Below are 21,858 nucleotides of genomic sequence, written 5' to 3' on the forward strand. Positions count from 1 at the left end.
TAGATTTATAGCTGTGATTAAGGGTGTGAAGTCTTGTAGGGTGTGGGATCCCAATCCTTCGCCTTCATCACATACAGTTCAGACAAGGAGTCTGAAATAACATAACAAAAAAGAAATATGCACAACAACAAGAGGATGAAACAGTCAGTAGATGGGTTATGATCCTAGGTCATCACTCCTCTACACTGAAACTCGCTCCGATGAGCCTCGCAGCAACTCTGAGAATTCGAAGAAAAGTCATCTGTCTCCCACACAGCCTCTGGGTTCGCCGGGGTGTCTCTCTGGCTGCTGCCATTAATCACAGAGAACTATCTCCACAGCACTATCTGCTCACCCGGCCCCTATCCCACGCTATCAGACAAGGCGTCCGAGTTAACAAGTTTGCCCTCTCGCTCCTATCTCTGCGTGGAGTTGGGGATTGGATTACAGGCTGGTGGCATGACAACCACCCCCACCCCCTTGTTGAAAATGGACCTGAGTTGACCTAAGAGTGCAGACATTATGGATGTTGAACTCGCTGCCGTCCTCCCACCCAACCCAACCCCACCCCACCTCACCCCGCCTCTGATGCTTTTAGCCATTCCAAACTCTGTCATGGATGTTCTCACATGCATGAACAATGCACAAGCCCTGACTGCCTGAAAGACTGAAAGGCCAGAATGTAAAGAAGAACAAGAAGAAGAAAGAAAAAAAAACAAGAAAGCAGACCCTGGGACTGCCAAAGCCAATCCCAGTGAGATGATTGAGTCGTGGCAGAACAGAGTGTGGGAGCTTACAAGCACAATCAATTAACCCTGAACGAACACAGCCATGCGAAGAATTCTCCCAGAGCCCCTGACTGGTCCGGAGCCGCACCCGACACAGGCTGGCCTTTGTCTCCTCGGGGCCCTTCATCTTCACAACAGCCTCTGGTGTTTATTAGGAAGACAAAACTAACAAGACTACACACAGCATGACTGACCAACATGACATGACAGACCCATGTGTGAAGAATGTCTCTTGATATTGCCATTGTGTTGAGGAGAAATGAGCTATACTTCATCATATTCAGGTAGGAAGTATTCAGGCTTGAGCCAGCGTGCATTTGGATCCATTTATTCAAGGGGGGGGGGGGGGGAGAAAGAATATCTCCCAAGTGGACATCTCCATTTGGCTGAGTCTTATCTGTTGGGCTGGCTTGACCGTCATCTTAAGCAACAAGCTGGAGGCACCTTCGAGGATTACTGCATCCAAGCAAACAAAACTGTTGACTGCAAATAATGTTGTGGCTGTTTTATTACCTCCCAACAACACTACTACATTATTATGGCCACACCAAAACCTCTTTGTTTGGCACCGAAGCTTTTTAAGCCGGGGTACAATAGACATCACGGTGCTCCTGCGAGGACGAGTGCGTTGTGAGCACAGTTTTCATTTTCCGATTCTTTTTACAATTCTAATGTGACCAGATTTAGTTAGCAGCAGGACCCGACTGTGGCCATTTCCCCCTTCCTGCCACAAAGGAAGACAGAGGATGGGGGACATGATAGCAGGGGTCCCCTGTGAAGCGGGACAAAATTATTCATGGGGGCCTCTGATCAAGGAGGAGGTCACAACGGCATCAGGGGGATGACTTTCTGAGCCAAACCTTTGATGTGATTATGCTGTTTGTGTGTGGTAATATTATGTTTGTGGCCTCCCTCTCACACTCTCTCATTTACACACACACACACACACACACACTCACAAACACACACACACACACACACACACAAACACACACACACACACACACACACACACACACACACACACACACACACACACACACACACACACACACATACATACACACACACACACACAAACACAGACACACACACATATACACACACATAATACACACATACACAAACACACACGCATTCTATTACATTTATTTTCATAATTTATTTAATATTGCTTTTTAAATTAGTAATAATAAAATGATAAAGAATTTATATTTTTTTGAGGGTAACTCAAATGCAGTCATGTCACATTGACCTTGCTTATTATTGGCTGACGATGTGTTCTGTTCCCTTAATATAATTCCATTCAATTGTTGTAAGAGGCCAAAAGTGTCTTATTTTCTTAAGTCAGACCTCCTTACGGTTGTACTGTGCAACAGTCCCCTCATATCATCTACCCCTCCCTGCTAATCCCCTTCTCCTCCACCCTTCTTCTGGCTGCCTGTTGGCCGTGTTGTTGTGATGGAGAGATAGCCAGCGCATCGCAGACAGCCTGTGTTTACATGCCATTGTGGGCTTTGTCCTGCACAGGCTCACTGATGACGTTTAAAACAGGGAGTGTGATGGCTCAGGGTTCCTTTGCCGTTGTCCCCAAACATCTATCTTCAACTCTCCTCTCCTCTCCCCCTTCTTTCCCTCTTATTTCCCTCTTCTGTCCTCTCCCCCCTCTTCTCCTCTCTCCTCTCTTCTCCTCTCCTCTGTTTCTCCTCAGTGCCACCTAGGACTCTTTTATCAGCCAGACACGAAAAATGGCAGCAGGAGAAGACTATGAGTAAAAATAAAACAGCTCTGACTAGGACAGCTCTCAGCGCTCTCTCTTATCTGTTCTTATCTGTCACGGTACGAGGAGAGCACTGCGCATGTCCAAGTGGTAAACTCAAGACAGAGGGGTCCTTCTGGTGAGGTTGACCCTTCAACGACGACCCCCCCACCTCCCCACACTCTAAAAACCAACGTAGCCTTTTACCCCCTTCTATCTCAGGATATCCGGAACAGAGCAACCTCAACAATATTTTTGCCACACTGACTCCAGGTCAGTATGATTCAAGTCAAAAGAGGCAGGGAGAGATTACGGTCGAGGGCTCGCTAGAAACCGTTGCCAAGTGTGTGCTGGACAAGGCTATGGTTCATCTCACTTTGCCTTGTCTTTGTAGTTTGGCCACCAAAAAGAAAAGCCTGAAAGCTTTTTACTCGCTAAAGATGAATCAATCTATCTTTCACTCTGGTTTTGCTGCTTTGCTGTGATCTTCCCAGCATTTGTGTCTGCTTTAATTTCCTTTGAGGCGCTGTCAAATTGTCTCATTTGTGGTGCAACACTTCTTGCAGGCCAACAATGCTGCTTTTTATGACCAGTAGGGGGCCCTCTACACATATTCAGTCAGCCGAGAATGGGAACCACTACCAAAATACTGCACGTTGCAAAACTGCAAGTTATTTGTGAGAAGACATTTTCATGATCAAGAGACCAAAACACAGCAGTGTAGAAGGAATGCATGAATTTTCTGTCTGGAGGAGTTGAACGTGATTTTAACATTTTTATGTAAAATGGGCTTGGAAAGGTTTGGTTGCCTTGGCTTACTGTGAGCACCTTTGTGTGCCCCTGCATCTGCCAGGTGAGGAAGCGGTTCCAGACAAGATTCCCAAGCGTTGAATGTGCATTGGTTCTGCTTGAGATCAGCCTCATTTATCCTCATTAAATTCTTCTGAGCAACTGTCCTCTGTGATATATGGAACCAGTCTACAGGAACAGACGGAAAAAGAAACGATGTACTCAACACCACTTAACAGCTATCAGACGGCTTCAGACACAGTCACAAATAAATGGATCGGTATGGAAAAAATGCTTTGATCTGCGCCTGTTTGACCACATGCACATTCACTTTTATCTTTCATTCCCTCTTTCCCTTGGACTCAGACAGACTCACTGTCCAAGCTTACATGCCCCAAGACACCCATTCAGTGGAAAGGGTTTTCTGTGGTTTGCAAACAGAACATTAATTTTTAAGTCCTTCCCCCCCTAGTCTGGCCCTTGTGCGTGTATACGTACCATAACCCCCTGGCCTGGCTCCAAGAACCTCCGGCAGCCGCAACTATAAGCCAACATTCCTAGTGGTCAGGAATGCTAAAATTGCTGTCCCATCGACGGCTTTTCACAAGGTGAGCTTTAAACAGGTAACTGTGTCTGCAGGTGCTCATATTAAACCAGCTGACATGGAAAGTCAAACAGGGCCTGGCACACACATGAGCTCAAGCACAGTGGGATGGCAGTGCAAGCAGCCCACTGACAGGAAGGCTGCCAAGACCCAGTCCAAAATCACTCTCATATCTGCGGTCATCTGTGGAATGTGTGACATTTTTTTCAAAGCTCATCCAGTGGCTGGACAGTCATCCAACTAATAGGACGAAATATGTTGTAAAGGTGACAAACTTAGACGATCAATATCATGTGTTTTTTTTACAGAGGCAGATGCAAAGAGAGAATGGAGACGGAGACAGAGCCCCATGTGAAAGCAGTGAGGATAATGGGATTAAAATAAAACATTAACACGACAGTCTGGAAACTCACTTCATGACCTGGAGGGAAAAGGCCACACACACACACACACACACACACACACTCAGATGGAGAAAGAGAGTGGTGAGAATGGAACAAGATGGAACACAAAGGAACACTTGTCCCCTGTCTGTCCTGTTGTCAACTTTGAGGGTTGGGGGGTTGACGGAATGTGTGGCACTTGTTTGAAGGTTTCAGATGATTAATTGCCCACTACTTGAGTCTGTCATTCTGCCTGCCACTCGGACAATAACATGGGTCGTGGCAATGCATCGATGTTGGCAGCCTGACCTAAGGAGAGGCTGGCAACATACTTTCAGTGCGTTCATTCATCTTAACGCATGCTTCTGCGCACTCAAAAAAGACGTTTATTGACCTTTTATTTACTTTAAATAAATCAAAGCCAGTTGTGCAGCCATCATTAGCGGAGATATTTTTTAAATGCATTAATCATTCATGTTTTGATAATATGTAAAATCACGATTTGAAATTAAATGAATGTTTTATCCTCCATACTACATTGTCATACCACGACATTGCTAATTTGGACCATGTCAACTACTAAGCGACCATTAGCTTCGTCTATTAATTGCTGTTGCAAATGTATGCATGATTTATCTCCTGTCAATGTCAGTGGTCATTTACGTCAAACTACATTCCTTAAAAGCTTATGAAGATAAATCACTCATTGGCACTTAGATTACTGAAGTTCCATCCAAACTTATTTCACGTACTCACCCACACACACAATATATATACATATATATATATATATATATATGTAACTATTTTAAGGACAACCTGCTATACCCTCCTCTCTTAAAATTAGTGGTCGGGGTGGGGGGGGCACTCAAGGCGTTCCACCTCCTCACGGCAGCAAAACATTAGTCAACTAAAAACTTCAAGAGCGCGCAGCGAAAGTTCCCCCTGCAACGACTGAACGGCCAGAGGATAGTGCCGAGAGAAGACAGACAGAACAGACCGATCCTTCGAGAGTTGGAGTGCGAGAATGGCGGAGAGTAGGCATGATTCCTGCATACTTTCAAATTGGCACATGTAGATTTAGTTCAATAGCAGCTCTGGCGCAATTAACTTTTCCTCAAACAAACGAAACGGAATAGCGTGATAGAAAAGGACAGTGGAGGAGTTGGACGCTTCGAGGACACCGTATTGTCTACTCTCCCCCCTCATCTCGAGATGAGCTGTCAACGGGGATTGCGGTGGTTGCTCTTATTCGCTGTCTTGCAAGTGGGTTTACCCCGGGAGACCCGAGAGAAGTCGCGGCATTGTGACAAGCCGAAATCGGTGAGTGTAGTTCTCGATCTCTAGCTTAAAGTTACCTGTTCAGGTTTATGTTTTGCCTGCAAACAATGTAAGTTACACTGAAACTGTTGGCTCACTTGAGAATTTACTGGAAAGAATATATATATAAAAAATGCATATTCGCCACATATATTTTGTATATCATTCAGTATATTGCACGGTTAGATGTCACAATCCACTGGTCCAAAAGGTCACACAACAAGAAGGATAAGGCTCTTACTAATGTATAGTTATTACAAGTTATTACAATTATTATTAATATTTGGTAACTGAAATTGATGCGCTATTTCATCCAACCCGAAATTAGACAGATTATCAAAATTACATGTCCATTTATTTTGTTCTCTCCAAAAAAAATGATGTGTAAACGCACAGGCCTACCAATGTAACAGACACAGGTATATTATATTAGCCAATATTATTTACATATATGTATATTATATGATATATGTTGTATTATATGATATTATACTATAATATATTATATTGTATAAATAACATGGAAACATCCACATGTGCTGTTCATAGACACCTGACATATCTTTGCGTCTTTGGTCAAGCATTAGGAATAACTGAAAAAGTATTTCCTTTATAGGCCTTCCAACTCATAAGAACTATGGAACACCCATGGTTGAATGGACTTCAAATGCATTTATTTGGAAAACATTTCACTGACCTTTGAAAACCGATCACATTTCAATGAAACACGGCCTCGTAAAAAAAAAAGTTATCGACCTTATTTGCCAAATTCTGAATTGGCTTGTTCTCGCAGAGCCCACCGAGCGCTCGAATGCAATTAATCTAAAAGTCCTATGATCTTGCCGACCCCGTGTACAAGTTCCCGTCTGTCGGTCGCAGTGAAAAATGATTGCTAGTCACAGGGATAGTCGAGAGCTTAATTAGAATCGCTTACCGGGACAGTAAGGGAGTGGACGCTTGACTAACACACGAATTCCGAAGGGCAAACGCAATGCTATTAAACACAGAAATGTACATTCATGGCAACCTTGGGCGATTCAGTTTCCATTAAGTTTATTGTTCTATCGCTATTAAAGTGTTTTACCACAACCAAAAACTAATCGCTAATGCTCAAGGAGATAGAAAGGAGTAGTTCCATCTTCTGCAGGCTACGTGGCCTCATAAGACTTTTTCATTTTTTATTTTCGATTAGTTTTAATCAGTCAATCATATTCGCATTTATGTTGTGTGCGCCCAGTTTTTTGAAAGATCTAACCTATTCATTTTCCTGTGTGTAATTTGTAATAGGCCACGTCAGTTCAGGCCTGTCTGTTTTCTGTTAGAAGTAATTACCCAATAAAATGGAGCAGTGAGAGTCAGTGTTCCAGCTTAGCCGAGGAGTGAGTAGAGAGAGAAGGCCCTACACATCTCAGTCTAATGACCGACCTTCAACGACTCGATTATTTCATGTTTGATGAAACACGAAAATACATACATTTAAGGATGTCTGGCTGTCTGTAAGCCTTTAAATTACACTTAAGTAATAACATAGGCTTATACAGCAGTAGGATAAGACGGTGTTATGAATGAAGCACACACCATTAATAACCACATAACTACCACTTTTCAGTTAGTGATACTATAATGTTAATAATAATAATGCCAATAATATTATGAATCTAAAAGAGGTATTTTTTTTAGCTTCTTGAAGTTTGATATTGTCTGTATTTTCTGTGACACATTGCAATTTTACATGCCACCTAATAAATCTATATGTGTGTGTCTGTGTGTTATTTCACCATTTGCACAGGAAGAAGTGCTTAAATCACATATCACCATCTTTTTATGGAGGGAAGCCTGTGTTTTTGCTGAATTAATTAATGTTGAAATTTCACATATATTTTCAAGGATAAGGTGTCATTGTTTGGCCTGTGGCAGGTAGCAGCTCTGCGCTGTGTGCTTCAAGTGTGCAGACAGTTCAGCATTTTCTCACCAGAGTCTGGAGCTGCTGAGATATTCAGTCGGACAATGTCCACGGCTCCTTTTACTTGGAAAAGAGAAACCATAAACTCAGTGCTGCTGAGTTAAAGTATATAGCTCAAAAATGTGATTTAACAACTGTCCCTCGCTTTTTAATTTTATGAGAGCATTAAAACAAGTCCAGTTTTTTTGATATTCTGTCTTCAGCACATAACTTAAGGGGGTTCAAAACGTGTTGAAATGAGAGGTTTGTGTTCGCTTTTTTATTAGTGTTGTGGCTGTTGAGGATGTGCTTATATAGTAGGCTAATTGTGTAATTTGGTGAGGTGATGAAAAATAAACACATTAAGTTTGACCATCAATCATGATATTTTCTTTCTTCTGATGGACCTGTTCTTTCTTGGTTGACTTGCAGCAGAGCGACATGAACTCCTTCCTGTGGACGGTGAAGCGCGACCCTCCCTCTCCCCCCTCCTACCTATTTGGGACCATCCACGTGCCTTACACCCGCGTGTGGGACTTCATCCCGGAGAGCTCCAGGCAGGCCTTCCAGACCAGCTCCAATGTCTTTTTTGAGCTGGACCTGACCGACCCCCTGACCATCTCCAAGCTGACCAGCTGCCAGCTGCTGCCCAATGGTGAGAACTTGCAGATGCTGCTGCCGCGCGACCTCTACCGGCGGCTCAAGCGCCACCTGGACTACGTCAAGCACATGATGCCCTTTTGGATGACAGCGGATCAGCGTGGACGCGGCCTTTACGCCGACTACCTCTTCAATGCCATCGCCGGCAACTGGGAACGCAAGCGGCCCGTGTGGGTGATGCTGATGGTGAACTCGCTGACCGAGGCCGACGTGCGCTCGCGTGGAATCCCCGTGCTCGACCTCTATCTGGCCCAGGAGGCCGAGCGGCACGGCAAGCACACAGGCGCCGTGGAGCATGTGGAGGAGCAGTGCCACCCTCTCAACGGACTCAACTTCTCACAGGTCAGACAACGACAGGGGGAGAGGGGATGAAGTGTGTGTGGATCACACTGTGTGTGTGTGTTTGTGTGTGTGTGTGTGTGTGTGTGTGTGTGTGTGTGTGTGTTTGTGTGTGTGTGTGTGTGTGTGTGAGTGTGGGTGTGGGTGTGGGTGTGTGTGTGAGTGTGGGTGTGTGTGTGTCTGAGTATGTGTGTGTGTGTGTACATGTGTAGGGGAGACACCATAATAGTCAATAAACACAGCAACAATATTTACCATATCAACCAGGATAGAACCTTTTGAATACACACCTAAATGAAGGCCTTATTCAAGAGGCATGCAACAGGGCTCCTGTCATAAACCTGGATGGCTTATGATACGACTTAGTAACCCGAGACTGAATGATGGGCTGAATAACCTAATTACTTGATGACATAAACATGGAGAGGATCTGTGTTTTATTTCTGTTTGCCTCCTGTTGGGGAGTACAGGTTGGGGCTGGAGAGGCAGTCTAAATAGAACCAGTAAAGGAATGGCCGCAGCGGGCTGGCTATAAGTTATCCCTCATGAAGGGTCTATTTTTCAATATTTCTGGGAGGCCCTGGTGTCTTTGATGGAGAATGACTCGCGGGGGTTTGGGAGGGGGGGTGTCTGGTAGCTTTATTTATGCTCTTGCGTGCAAGTTGGAGTACAACCACCAACTGCACGCCATACGGACACTCATCCACACGGACATACATTGCACACACACACACACACACACACACACACACACACATACACACACACACACACACACACACACACACACATACACACACATATCAGCAAACACATGCATGCACACACGCAACTGAATCTGCATGCCGTGGCCTGCATGTGACAGGCAGTGGGGCTCCTGTGCTAATTTGAGAGGCCCTGAGACTACACAGCCTCTCCTCTTTCATCAGCACCTCCTAACTATGCTGTCAAAAGTGCACATGCCTGCCGGCCACGTCGGGCCCCGGCCCCCCCTGGCCCCAGCCAGGGCCCCAGCACGGGGACTCGTGGGAACCGCGGGACCCGAGCAGGGTGTGACGGTGCACCCTTCTGTTCCCCCCACTGCCACCGCCGCGGTCGCTGCCTGCACCACCATCTCTGTCTTATCAGAGGTTCCCAGGACAAGCGCCACAAGCGGCAGGGCTGGTGTGAGGAGGTGTCTGTGTGAAATATCCATGTGTGTGTGACTCACTTTGGCTCATGACACAAACTTCAAGAAGGTATGCCTAAATAGCATTAATATGCCTAATAGTGCCTACCAACCTCTAAATAATTTCAGTCAGTGTGAATTTTTGATTTGAGTGTGGGTTTCCATGGACAAAAAACACATTGTTTTTTATGTACGTAGATATATGTAGACATACAGAATATATCTTACATATGGTATTACGATTCATTCGCACAGGTTTCGGGCAGATGGGCAAGAAATCGTTTGTAGTCAGACCTGTCCATATGAAGAAATGTTACTCTGCTCACTGTGTCAAATGTGCTGAAGTTTTTCTTTGATAAGGAGGCCATGTCAGTTTCTGTGGTCGTTCCTCAGCGAGGTTTTGAAATATCAGATGGTTTTAAGTGCTCAAAGTGGTTGAAAAATGCTGACAAATGAATGAAAGTGACAAGGAAATTGTATAGATTGCATGGCTCACTGGAATGTGGAGCAGAAGAAGGAAGAGAAAAATAAAGAGGTCAGACAGACATACCGACACTGAGACAGACAGATAGCGAGAGGCCATTGTGTACATTATCACTGCAGATCTTAATCTGAAATATAAGCAGCGCAACTCAGGGAGATCAGGCTCGGGAAGCGGTCCAAACCCCTGCTCAGCTGCATATTATTTGTTCCCAATAAAAATAACTGCTTACAATATCCTGAGACCGTGGCCAGAGGGGCCCCAGAAGCAGTGAGGACCGGTGATTCATCGTTGGCCACCAGCCCTTTCTCTGAGATGACCGTCCGGAGCTGTGCATGCTCACATTGAACCGGTCCAACCCAGCCCTGCAGACCTGGAGCTGGCTTCACCTCGGCTGTGCCCTTCTACTCCACTGATTCTACATGTGTGTGTGTGGGTGGGTGGGGGTGTGTATTTGTGTGTGTGTGTTAATTTGTTTGTGTTTGTATGTGTGTGCATGTGTGAGTATGTGAGAGAGAGTGTGTGTGTGTGTGTGTCTGAAAGAGAGAGTGTGTGTGTGTGTGTGTGTGTGTGTGTGTAAATGCTGGAATGTGTCTGCATGCATGCATGTGTCTACGCTTGATGATCCGAAGAGCTCTGCAAACTCACATCAAGTGTGTGCTGTGGTTGGGACGTCTCAGTGAACCAGACAGGTCCCTCCTCAGTACACACAACGTTCCTCTGTGCCCCCCTGAGCCGGCGGACGCGTCTGTAGGTTGTGTATTTTTTCTCTTTTTTTTCTTTTCCTGGGTTTTTCCCGGGGAGCTGGTGGGGGGACCGAGCCATGGGGTTTGGTTTTCAGGGCGCGGAGGGGAACCAGAGACAGAGGGAAGCCCATGTTTCATCTCCAGCACTGCAGAGTGCGATGCAGTCGGACAGCTGGGCGGGCCCAGGAGCTCCGGCAGCGCCTCTCCATGCACGCAAGAAAGGGCTTTTGAGAAGGGGCCGAGAGGCACAGGCTGGTTATCGAGCAGTTCACGGAGAGAGAGAGGACTGACCTTCAGTGGAGCATCAGGGCTGAGGAAGCCCAACAGACCCACAGAGCTCCAGGCTGAGTGTGAGAAACTAGAGGAGGCTGCTGAGCTGCTGTGGTCGTCTCTTGGCTTTCCCCTCAACCGCCGATCAGCATGAAAGCTGTTTGATCAATTACTGTAATCAGCTTATTTAAATAAGTTAAATCAACCGAATACATCGTTTCAGCCGAGTCGGTTAAATCAGTAGGTGATGAGTGACAGTGGGTTCTTAAAGAGACATGTATCCTTACAGAATCTTTTGTCTCCTTTGACAGAATTGCACCCTGTAATCTGTTTTACAACCAAATTTAATTTGTAGGTTTGCTGTATGCTATCAACAGAATATACTGTATTATTATACATCTAGAAAGACTCCCTGGAGCTTGCACCCTGAGTGTTGCCATCTCGCTGGTGTATAAATAATTTTTCACATTATTTATTCATCTCATGTGGCCATATTTGAATCATGCGGCCACAGACACGCAGGCTCTCCTAAACCCGACCCATGACATCACACCTCTGGCGCCCAGCTCTGAGTTCAGGGTTAGAGGTCAGAGCCTGCTGACACTGCAGACCACAGAGGAGGGGAGGGAGGGTCAGTGGGTCATATGCTTCGGCAGCAGGGTTACAGGGCTATTTTCACTAGACGAGCTGGACAGAGAGAAGGAGCGGGGAGAACATCTGAAGGATACTCCAGAGCCCCAGCAGGGGGGCTTCTCCAGTTTCTTCTCAGTGAAAAAGAGAGGAAGAGAGAGGAGAGAGAGAGAGAAAGGAAGAAAGACAGAGCTAAGCAGATGTGGATGTGGCTTTCATTGGCAGGGTGACAGTGACATCTTTCTCAACCAGGAACCACCTGCAATCCCGCTAGCCCCCTGAATCCACCGGCCCAGTGTTCCTCAGTCCCACACCACTGCACGTGTTCGGCTTCCCCTTGGTCTGGCATTCGCATGGACTCTGCTTATCAAAAGGGCCTTAACATCATGTAATTGACTTGTATCATGTGAGATGTGAGGTTGAAATAGATATGTCAGAAGTGAAGAAACTAGACCTAAACCAAGAAGTGCAGGGGGTTCCCGCAGGATCAGGAGAGTCATGGCCTAAAGCTTTTGAGTAGAGGTTATCTCCATTCAATGACTCATCATTCAGTCCAGCATGCGTGTGGCCTTAAAAAATATGTAATTAAGCTGCAAACTAAGCGACCCTGTTTTCCCAAATGCATGCTGGGGCCAACCGCACGGAGTGTGCTTTAATAAGCATCACATCACGTTATTTACGATGACACCCATGGAGAAGGGAAGCACGGAAACATCGGCCCCCGCGGCGACTCAGCAAAAACAATACCCTAGGATGAGCCCTTCCCAAAACATCCAGCCGACAGCACGCTTTTTCATTGTGTCCGTTGGAGCCGTTTCATGTAAATAATGCATATTTAAATGATGGAAGTAAGTAACATCTGACCCGCTCACTGTAGTCAAATATTTACATTCCAGGTCTCCTGGGTTAGAAGACTCAGAGCAGAGCAGTGCTGGGCCGTGGGGGCGGCGTGATGGAAAGAACAGTCACCACATGGCTTTGACTCGGATAACCTCCTGGCGCCCTGCTTTCTCTCTCTCTCTCTCTCTCTCTCTCTCTCTCTCTCTCTTTTCCCCCTCTCTCTCTCTCTCTCTCTCTCTCTTTTCCCACTTCCTCTTTCTCTCTTTCTCTCTCTCTCTCTTTTCCCCCTTCCTCTCTCTCTCATCCTGTCCATTGTGCTCTGATCCCCAAATGCCTATCCGATTCTCCAGCGGTTTGTCCATCTGCAGATGGTCATTATGAAGGGGACCATGTGTGTCCCCTTGAGGAGGAGTGAGACATGCCAGGAGAGGGACGCGGGTTCCCCCCTCTCTCCGGAGTGACGTTGACCGGGGGCGTAAAGGTGCACTGTTCCCTTCCCTTCTAATTCCAAAGGCAAATATGCGGAAAAGCACTGGGGAACACGTATCGGACAATCTTCTGGCCCCACCGGTGTGCGCACTGCACTCCAACTGCTGCTTTAATGACTTAATTGGCTGCCTTAATGACTAAATTGCCCCCTGCTATCCAAAACCACTTAAACAATTATGGATTGGCCAGAGCCAGAGGCTTACAGTGGGTTGCAGCGGCAAGTAGCAGAGGGAATGAGGGAGATGGAGGGGGTGGGGTGGGGGGGTTTCAGGCGTGATGTTTGAGGTTATGCTTGTGTGTGCTTTAGCCGTGTCGAATGGGAGTACTTAGAGACATCAAACAGGTAGATCTCCTTCGGAGCATGGCACGTCCCGCACGGACACCAGCTGCCCCAGATGCCCTCTCTCTCTCTCTCGCTCTTTCTATCTCTCTTTCTCTCTTTCTCTTTCTCTCTCTCTCTCTCTCTCTCACCCCGTGCCAACAGCAGATTCCATCTCCGCCCTGGTGGCGTAATCGCCTGCATGGGAGACAAACCCGTTCCCACTGTTTCTGCTCGGAAACACACGCAGCACGGGCGGACAATGAAAGAGAGAGTTGCTAATCGCTGGAGAAAAAAATATCCACGAGCCTGTGGTGTCTGGTGTCAGTCGCACATGCTTTGGAAAGGGGAAGTAGATATCTGTCGAGTCTGAAAAAGGAGTGACCTTTCGAGGGTTATTAGTCAGAGACGTATTGGTCGCCTCAGGTTTTCTCACCTCACGAGTCCAGCATAGAAGCTCCGGGGTTCAGCATGCTTCCCCCACACGCCAAGCATCCTTGCGGAGGGGTGGGTTGAGGATGAGGGGGGGACGCCGGTAATGTCTTCCCCACATTGAGCTCTTGCACTGAGGTATAGTTGAGAGAGAGAGAGGCCGGCTTGGAGGACCCAAGGACCGAGGGAGAGGAAGAGCGCTATTCCACACGGCTTCGTCCTCGTGCCAAGATCCCCACCTTTTTTCTCTCCCCTCCACCTTCCTACTCCTGAATGGAACAGTCATTTCACCTTCACTTTAATGGCCCACCGTCACGCAAGGCAAAGGGCTGGTCTTCCTCCTGTTGTTCCTATCAAAGCAGAAATGTCTTTTTCTGTTTCCCACTTGCATTTCTCTCTCTCTCTCTCTCTCTCTCTGTACGACCAGCTTTCATAACCCACGGAACATGTAAAATCTCTACACAGGACAGTGACTGTAAAAGCGATGGAGATTGATAGAGAGGTCCTGTCTGGACAGACACTTGCTTTTGTTCCTGGGTGGGTTTTATCCGTGGCAGCCGCCGTTGTGATTGATGGCATGCAGGAATTTGCCTCCAACATATTCCTGAGAAACACTTTCCCGGAATTCCTGAGTCGGGGCTGTGATAGAAATCTCAGATCAGAATCCCAGGCAATCCATCTGATCGCCTGCACTTCTGCTCCTTTGATGTTCCTGCTCTCCAAAGCAGAGCCGGAGTGGCATTCCTCAGGTGAAAATGAGACAAGAGGACTTTTTACGGCCACAGGGCAGACAGCTCCCCCAGGAGCACAGGGTAACGAGGAAAAGAAAAAAAAAATTCTCTTAAAGAAATTTGTTCTCCAACCCCTGAGATATTGGAGAGGCTAAGAGGTCTCGGGGTCAAACCTGGTACGGATCTTATCAGACTCAGTGCAGCCACGACCTTTCAGTGACCCGTGTCTTTAATATGATCCATGCGCAAACCCCCATTAATGTGCCCCTCAGGCTCTGACCAGGCCTGCACAAACCCCACCAGAACGCTCGGGCTGCTCACTGGACTTTGATTCGGGGTTCCGTCTAAGCCTGTTTCACCCCTAAGGGTAACAGCATCAGCTGAACCCCAACTCCCCTACCCCCATGCAGGCTTTAAAACTCCCCCCTATTACCTCCCCTGACTGTAAACTCAGAAACTCAGACACGTTCCTGAGAAAGTTACTGAGGACTGCTTGCTCTGGCTGGAGATGGATGCTGTTTGCAGGATGCTGTTAGCAACAGCCTGACAACACAAACATACCTCTGTCATTTGTTCTATTGCCCCCTCTCTCCCCCCCTTCTCCCTCTCTCTCACTCTTTCTCTCTCTCTCAGTTTCTCCCTCACAGAGTAGATGTGGAGTTTACATGACTCCTGCCGCAACAACTGATGTGGGATAGCCGCCAGTTGGAGCTCTTGAAACGCGGCTCCTCTCGTAAACATTTACCACCCTGCGCATAAATCCTGCCACTGCCGCCGCCACTTTGCCACCACAACACACACACATACAACACATCGAAAACGCATAACCATACACACACAGAGAGTCACACACACACTCGTAAACACATGACACATGTCCTTTGCCCCCCCCCCCCCCCTCCAAGAAAGTCTGTAAGGAAGCAGGGGAAAGGAGATAGGCTTCACTGACATTAACAAGGCCTCAGGCTCCGATGCTCCAGTGCCCACATGGTTCCCCTGTGGGGGAGAGCCCAGAGGAATGTGGGCAGCACACTCACTCACACACCGTTGACACACTCACTCACACAAACTGTCCACACACTCACTCCCACTTTTCAAACTTGTCTCTGAACACTGCAAACCTTAGCATCGAAGCACACTGACACCGACATGTAACGGCTCAATTAAACCTAAACCCAGCCAAATCAGCATCACCTCCTGGCTCTTGGTCGTGTAAAGGAAGGGTCATGTAAAGTGTTGAGTGCTGCGTGCCGAGCCCGGGAAAAGGAGCCACTCAGCAGTCGGCGTTTAGCTGTGCGGATGTGATAAATGCTGGTGGGGAGAGCTTTGGGGATAGTGCAGGGAGGTTATCTCTAAAGCCCATTACTGACAACTCAGCCCAGAATATTTCCATTCCTCTCCCTCCCTATTGCTGTCTCCCACAGATAAAGAAACTATAATTGGTTACACCTGTTTCTGTCTACTGTGGTCAGCTAAAAGGATTGCTTTCGCTAACTGCAGAAGGGGTTGTGGAGAGTGTGTGTGGATATGTCTGTGGATGTGAGTACACGTGTGGGCGCGAGTTTGTGAGAGGTGTTTCTGGCATTTTTTTAGCACACAACCACCCACATACACATTTATGAGGCAAATGGTAAATCTGGGTGTTAAACTGTTTCAATTTAGGTAAAACCTCATTGCTAATCACAGGGAATGTTTTCTGCATCTGGTGAGACACAGTCACATCTTCCACATTTAGAACTATAATTAATCTGCTATTCCCTCACCTTTGATTTCTTTCTTTCTTTCTCCTCTCTCTCTCTCACTATCTTTGTCTGTCTTCTTTCTTCCTTCCATCACTTCTCCCATCTCTTAATTTTTCCTTTCTTTCTTTCTTTCTTTCTTTTGTTCTTTCTATATACATCTGTCTTCTAGTCTTTGTTACTCCCAGCTTTCTCCTGTTCACTGGAGACTAAAGTGTGCTAAACTGTGTTAGTTAGAGTGCAGGTCAGTAGCAGGGCTGGTCTCTGTAACCGATGGGGAATGTTGGCTCCCCTCGTGTTGCTGTCTGACCCTCTCTCCACTCTCCCCAGCGCTGCAGAGCTACAGGGGGACTCCTGTTTCCCAGGGCAGCGGGGGGACAGAACTCATAAGACAGGGTTTAATTTAGGATGTGGAGAAAAAATGGAAGAAAGGAATGGGAGAAAGAGAAACACTGGAAATCTTTCACTCTGTAGTTGTGGACATTGCCAAAACGTAGGGAGATGCAGCTTTGACATTTCAATCTCTCGCTCTCTTGTTCTACTCCGTTCACCCACCCTGCCCTCTCTGTTTCTCTCTCGCTGTGTGCCCCTGTTTTTTTTTTTTTTCACTCACTCAGATCTTACTCAATTTCAGCTGCCATTCAACATCCCAGCCCCCAAACGCCCGCCTCGCCTCCATGTCTCTCCATCTCTCCCTGGGCAAACTCCCACCCCTCTTTGCTCTTCCCTGGAACAGTTTAAATATAATATCAAACACATGGCAGCGTTTATGGAAGGCAAATGAGTTGAGAAATCAAATTTACTTAAAGATTCCAGCTGCGCTCCCCTGAGGAGGGCAGTTGTCTGGGTGGAGTTTGGGATGACTGCGTCAGTGGGGGTATTCAGAGATGGGTAGAAGGAATTATTGCCCCTTGCAGAGAAATACAGAGGGTCATAGAAACCGAGTGTGTGTATTCGTGAGAGAGAGAGAGAGAATGGGAAAAAAAGAGAGATTGAAAGCAAGAGAGAAAGAGATAGAGAGAGACAGTAAAAGAAGGAGAGAGAGAGATCCACTCCTCTCTTCCCCTGTCCCTCTGAAACTGTACTCCTGTTGGCATGTTGTGGTCCATTGATTGGCCTGTGGTCATGCTGGGGCAGTGCAAACACATGACCTGTGGTTGGGATTGGGGCAGCCAAGACACACTCAGGCGGCGGAGTCGTGGGGTGAATGTGTGTATTTGTGAAAGCCATAGAAGTGGGACTGTTCTGGGGCCAGGTGGATGTTCTGATGAATTAATGCAAGCAGTGAGCTGACCTGCAAATGCTCGCAAGAATGAATGCGTTTAGAGCAGACGGGCACGCTCCCTGCTGTAAGGATGGGCATACAGTGCACCAGCTTATGTGAATGGTTGCACTGCAGTATCAGCGCTTTCCCAGGCACACACACACACACACACACACACACACACACACACACACACAAATGCATACACAAATGCATACACACACAGTATATATTGCACATCTGAACAAACACTTTCAAATACAGACTCCCACCTATAGACATGAAGCTTTAGTTATTGAATATTAAGTAATAGTTTTAAATACATATATTTATTCAATTCATTTATTTTATTGATTTGATTGTATCTTGTAAATAGGAAATTGTCTTTTGCAGCAGCGCATTTAAAGAAGGGTCAGATAAGTTGAAGGAGACTCCAGACTCTCTGGGCAGTTGACTGAGCCTCTGTTGTGAGTATAGAGCTTTGGCTCATTGTGGGGACAGACTCAGAGTCAGACACAGAGGAGCAGACCCCTGGCAGCAGGGAGCAGTGAGACGGGTATGGAAGCGATGGACAGATGGACAGATGGAGAGGAAGAGAAGGAGAGAGGAGTGAAGGAATGAAGGAATGAAGAGCCAGTGGGAGAGAGTGTGATGGTCGACCATCCACAGGCTGGGGAGAAAGCCAGATGGAGAAATGGAACGGTTGTGGGTAAAGTGTGAGAAAGAGGGTGAGAGATGGAGAAATGGGGAGATGGAGAAAGAGAGAGAGAGAAAGAGAGAGAGAGTACAGGGAGAGCAGGCAGGGCATTCAGATGCGTGAGTTTGCCTTGGCACAGAAAAGCCCCTGTGTAAGCAGACGGGGTAATTGCTTTCTGATGCCCTGTCCGCTCCCTGCCAGACCACCTGCCTTGGGGAAGAACAGCAGGGGGAGGGAAGGGGGGGTGGTTGAGTTTGGGGGGGGGGGGGGGTGTAATGGGCTTTAAACAACTGCATCTCCTAGTAACTACCCAGCACTTCATTCTTCTCTTCATTCCACGTACCACATGGATGTGTGTGTGTATGCGCGTGTTCGTATGGTTGGGTGTGTGTGTGTGTGTGTGTGTGTGTGTGTGTGTGTGTGTGTGTGTGTGTGTGCACTCACTCTACTCTATGAGCTGCCACATGTTTGATCCCTCCATTGAGATGGTCAGTTTGCCAACTTGCTGGCTGTTGAAAGTCCTCATCCACCCACTTCTCAATGGATGCCAGCAGATGTGGCCGTGGGCCGGTGTCGCAGGACAACTTTACAGATTTTTCTTAATGAGAAAAGTATGGCCGACACTCGACAGGGAATGCCAGATCTGCTTTAAGACCTCAAGCTGTGTTATTTAATGGACAGGGATTAGCAAATCCCCGCTTTTTAAAACACCTAAATCCCGGCATGTTGTAGGGTGTTTGCAGGTAATAACCACGATAGCCAAGTCGACCCGAGTCGATGAGGGGATTTTTTAAAACACAATGCAACGTGAATGTGTGTGTGTGTGTGTGTCACAATCTGCCAACCCTGACAGACTGCTGCTGATGGAAGCTTGCACTGACTTTTTTTTTTTTAACGACACTGCCAGAAAACGTGGAGTGGGAGAGAAAAGAGGAGATACAGAGAGGAATAGTGCCCCTAAACCTCAACCTCACCTACACCTCCTCCGCCCGCCCGCCCTCCCACCCCTGCCTGAAGCTGAGGTCTGGTGGCAGCCGAGCCAAGCCAAGCCAAGCACTTCAGTGGGGTGCGAATGGCTTTTTAATGCCCGCTAACAGCCGGGGTATTTAGCATGCTGGAGATGGGCTGAGAGTGGCGACAGAGTGAGGACAGCGCCTGACCACCGTGAGAAAGAGAAATGCAGCGAGACGGACAGAGAGACAGAGAGACAGAGAGACAGAAAGAGAGAGAGAGAGAGAGAGAGAGAGAGACGTAGCCCAGAAAGGGCCTGTCAGACCCAACTGCACCTTTGCCCTGGAGCCAGTGCACTCACATATACATACATGTCCATAGATGCACTCATTAGTCCATTTATATACATGCATACGGCCACACACACAGACACACACACTGACACACACACAGACACACACACAGACGCACACACAGACACACACCGACACACAAACATTATTTCTAAATTCTCAGCACAGAAATCGTGTGTCGAGTGTCAAGTGATGATAGATTCACCAGCTCAGCTCTCCATGCCGCCATCTATTTTTACCCCCTCACACTCGTCTAAATACTCACTGTCTGCCTGTGGCTCCAGCTCTCTTTCCCTCTCTCTTTCTCTCTCTCACTCTTTCTCTCTCTCTTCCTCGCCATGCCCTGGAAACAGCTCTATTTAGAGAAGGTGAAATCTAGAATGTTTAGAAACATCTTCCAGGTTAGAAAACAATGCTCCAGGGAGCTCTCGGAGTAGCCTGCCTGAATTGGCAGCACCTAATCATGCTGTGACTCCGCTGTTTAGAAATGTATTTATAAAGTCCCACCGATCACGGTTCTGCGTACGCCACCCGGGGCGATGACATCTGAATAAACCATCCAAAGGCGCCCACCGCCAAGAGACGATTTGGCTTCATGCGTTTTGGTTCTCGTCAAGTGTTGTCTGACAACTTTGTTAGTCAGTGTGGTTGTCAGGGAACTAGATGACATTTGTTTTCAGATATCCTAGTCAGCTGTGTTGGAGGTGAAGGAAGAAGTAGAAGGAAGAAATCTGGACAACATCCAACAAATTGCTGTGGACAGGACGATGAAGAATTAAACAAACGATACTGTGATGGCTGCAGCCACAACAATGTTAAAGCATGGAATGGGTCTGGTCTGTGCTGATCTGATCTGATCTGATTGGGAGTCAGCTGTTTCCCAGTGACATGGTTTTCATTTATGCAATGCTGGTTCTGTATGTCTGTAGTTTGTCTGCAGTGACAGAATTACTTGTTGTTCTCTGTTGAGCAGTTCTCATCAGAGTGTGTCTGGTTGCACATTTCGTGTGTATGTCATTGTGTGTGTGTGTGTGTGTGTGTGTAACCCGCGGTGACGAGTCATCAAAAAATATTTTTAATTATATTCGGGTCGCATTTGGTCGAGCCGGTGAAAATAAATAAATAAATAAAAAACTCCCAACGAAACGTTTGTATTTAATTATATTGTAAACATACATTTTATAAAAGACAAATTAGACATAATTGACTGCATGACAACTGGCAGTAAGGGAGATGGAGTCGGTTAGGGAGAAGTTAAAGAAAGTAGAGTGGAAACTCAAAAAACACGAGAATCGAATGAGCAAAGTGTGGGAAACATTTGCAGAGGTGATTGATAAAGATGACATTAGTGCCGGCTACGTTATGTGCACTTCGTGCGATACACTGTACAAGTTCGACAGCCACAAAGTCGGCACGACCAACATGGCCCGTCACAAATGCGGCACCGGTAAGCCTTCATTATAGCCTAGGTTAGGCCTACCTGTTTGACGTGAATAAAGTTTTTTGAAATATGTTATTCCTGCCTTTGTGTTTGGGAGGGTTTCAACGGAGCATCCACTTTGACGGAAATCCTTATTAACTTTTGCATGAAAGCTGCGGGATGAAAACAATAGGCATAGGCTAAACTAATAATGCTGGTTCCCCACGCCAAACAGCTGAGCATTTAACGTCATTGTACACGTTTAATGCGATATCTGTAGGCCTACTGGGTTTTGAATAACCAAATACCGCTAGCTAAACAACAGCATAAACAACTGTTTTTTTTTTTTTTAAATAATAATAAGCGGGTCGGTAAGCGGGGCGGGTACAACATTCTAATAATTCATATTTTCGGTCGAGTTGCGGTCGAGTTAGTCGAAAACGCCTGGCGGTCGTGGGTCATTTAGACACGTGCCCGCGCATCACTGGTGTGTGTGTGTGTGTCTGTGTGTGTGTATTTGTGTGCGTGTGTGTGTGTGTCTGTGTGTGTGTATCTGTCTGTCTGTGTGTGTGTGTGTGTGTGTGTGTCTGTGTGTGTGTCTGTGTGTGTGTCTGTGTGTGTGTGTGTGTGTGTGTGTGTGTGTGTGTGTGTGTGTGTGTAGTACTGCTGTGTTGTGTTATTTACTGGTCAGTATCGTCCTCTGCTGTGTCCTGCCGTGTTATGTTTTGGAGTGCAGAAGGGTCCTATGTAGTACTCTCTCTGTGT

The 21,858-nt window shown here is 46.8% G+C and overlaps 1 protein-coding gene across 1 annotated transcript in view; it reads left to right on the plus strand.

The window, feature by feature from the left end:
- Positions 1-5,498: 5,498 nt before the first annotated feature.
- trabd2b (TraB domain containing 2B) overlaps positions 5,499-21,858 on the plus strand; it is a gene marked incomplete at its 3' end in the record, with an annotated part of 64,937 nt that continues 48,577 nt past the window's right edge. The window contains exons 1-2 of the mRNA XM_080832216.1: positions 5,499-5,625; positions 7,997-8,566. Of these exons, the coding sequence (XP_080688342.1) occupies positions 5,518-5,625; positions 7,997-8,566 (678 nt within the window). The 5' untranslated portion in view covers positions 5,499-5,517. The remainder of the gene's footprint in view (positions 5,626-7,996; positions 8,567-21,858) is intronic.

This window comes from Sprattus sprattus, assembly GCF_963457725.1.
Source record: "Sprattus sprattus genome assembly, chromosome: 2".
Taxonomy (NCBI): Eukaryota; Metazoa; Chordata; class Actinopteri; order Clupeiformes; family Clupeidae; genus Sprattus; species Sprattus sprattus.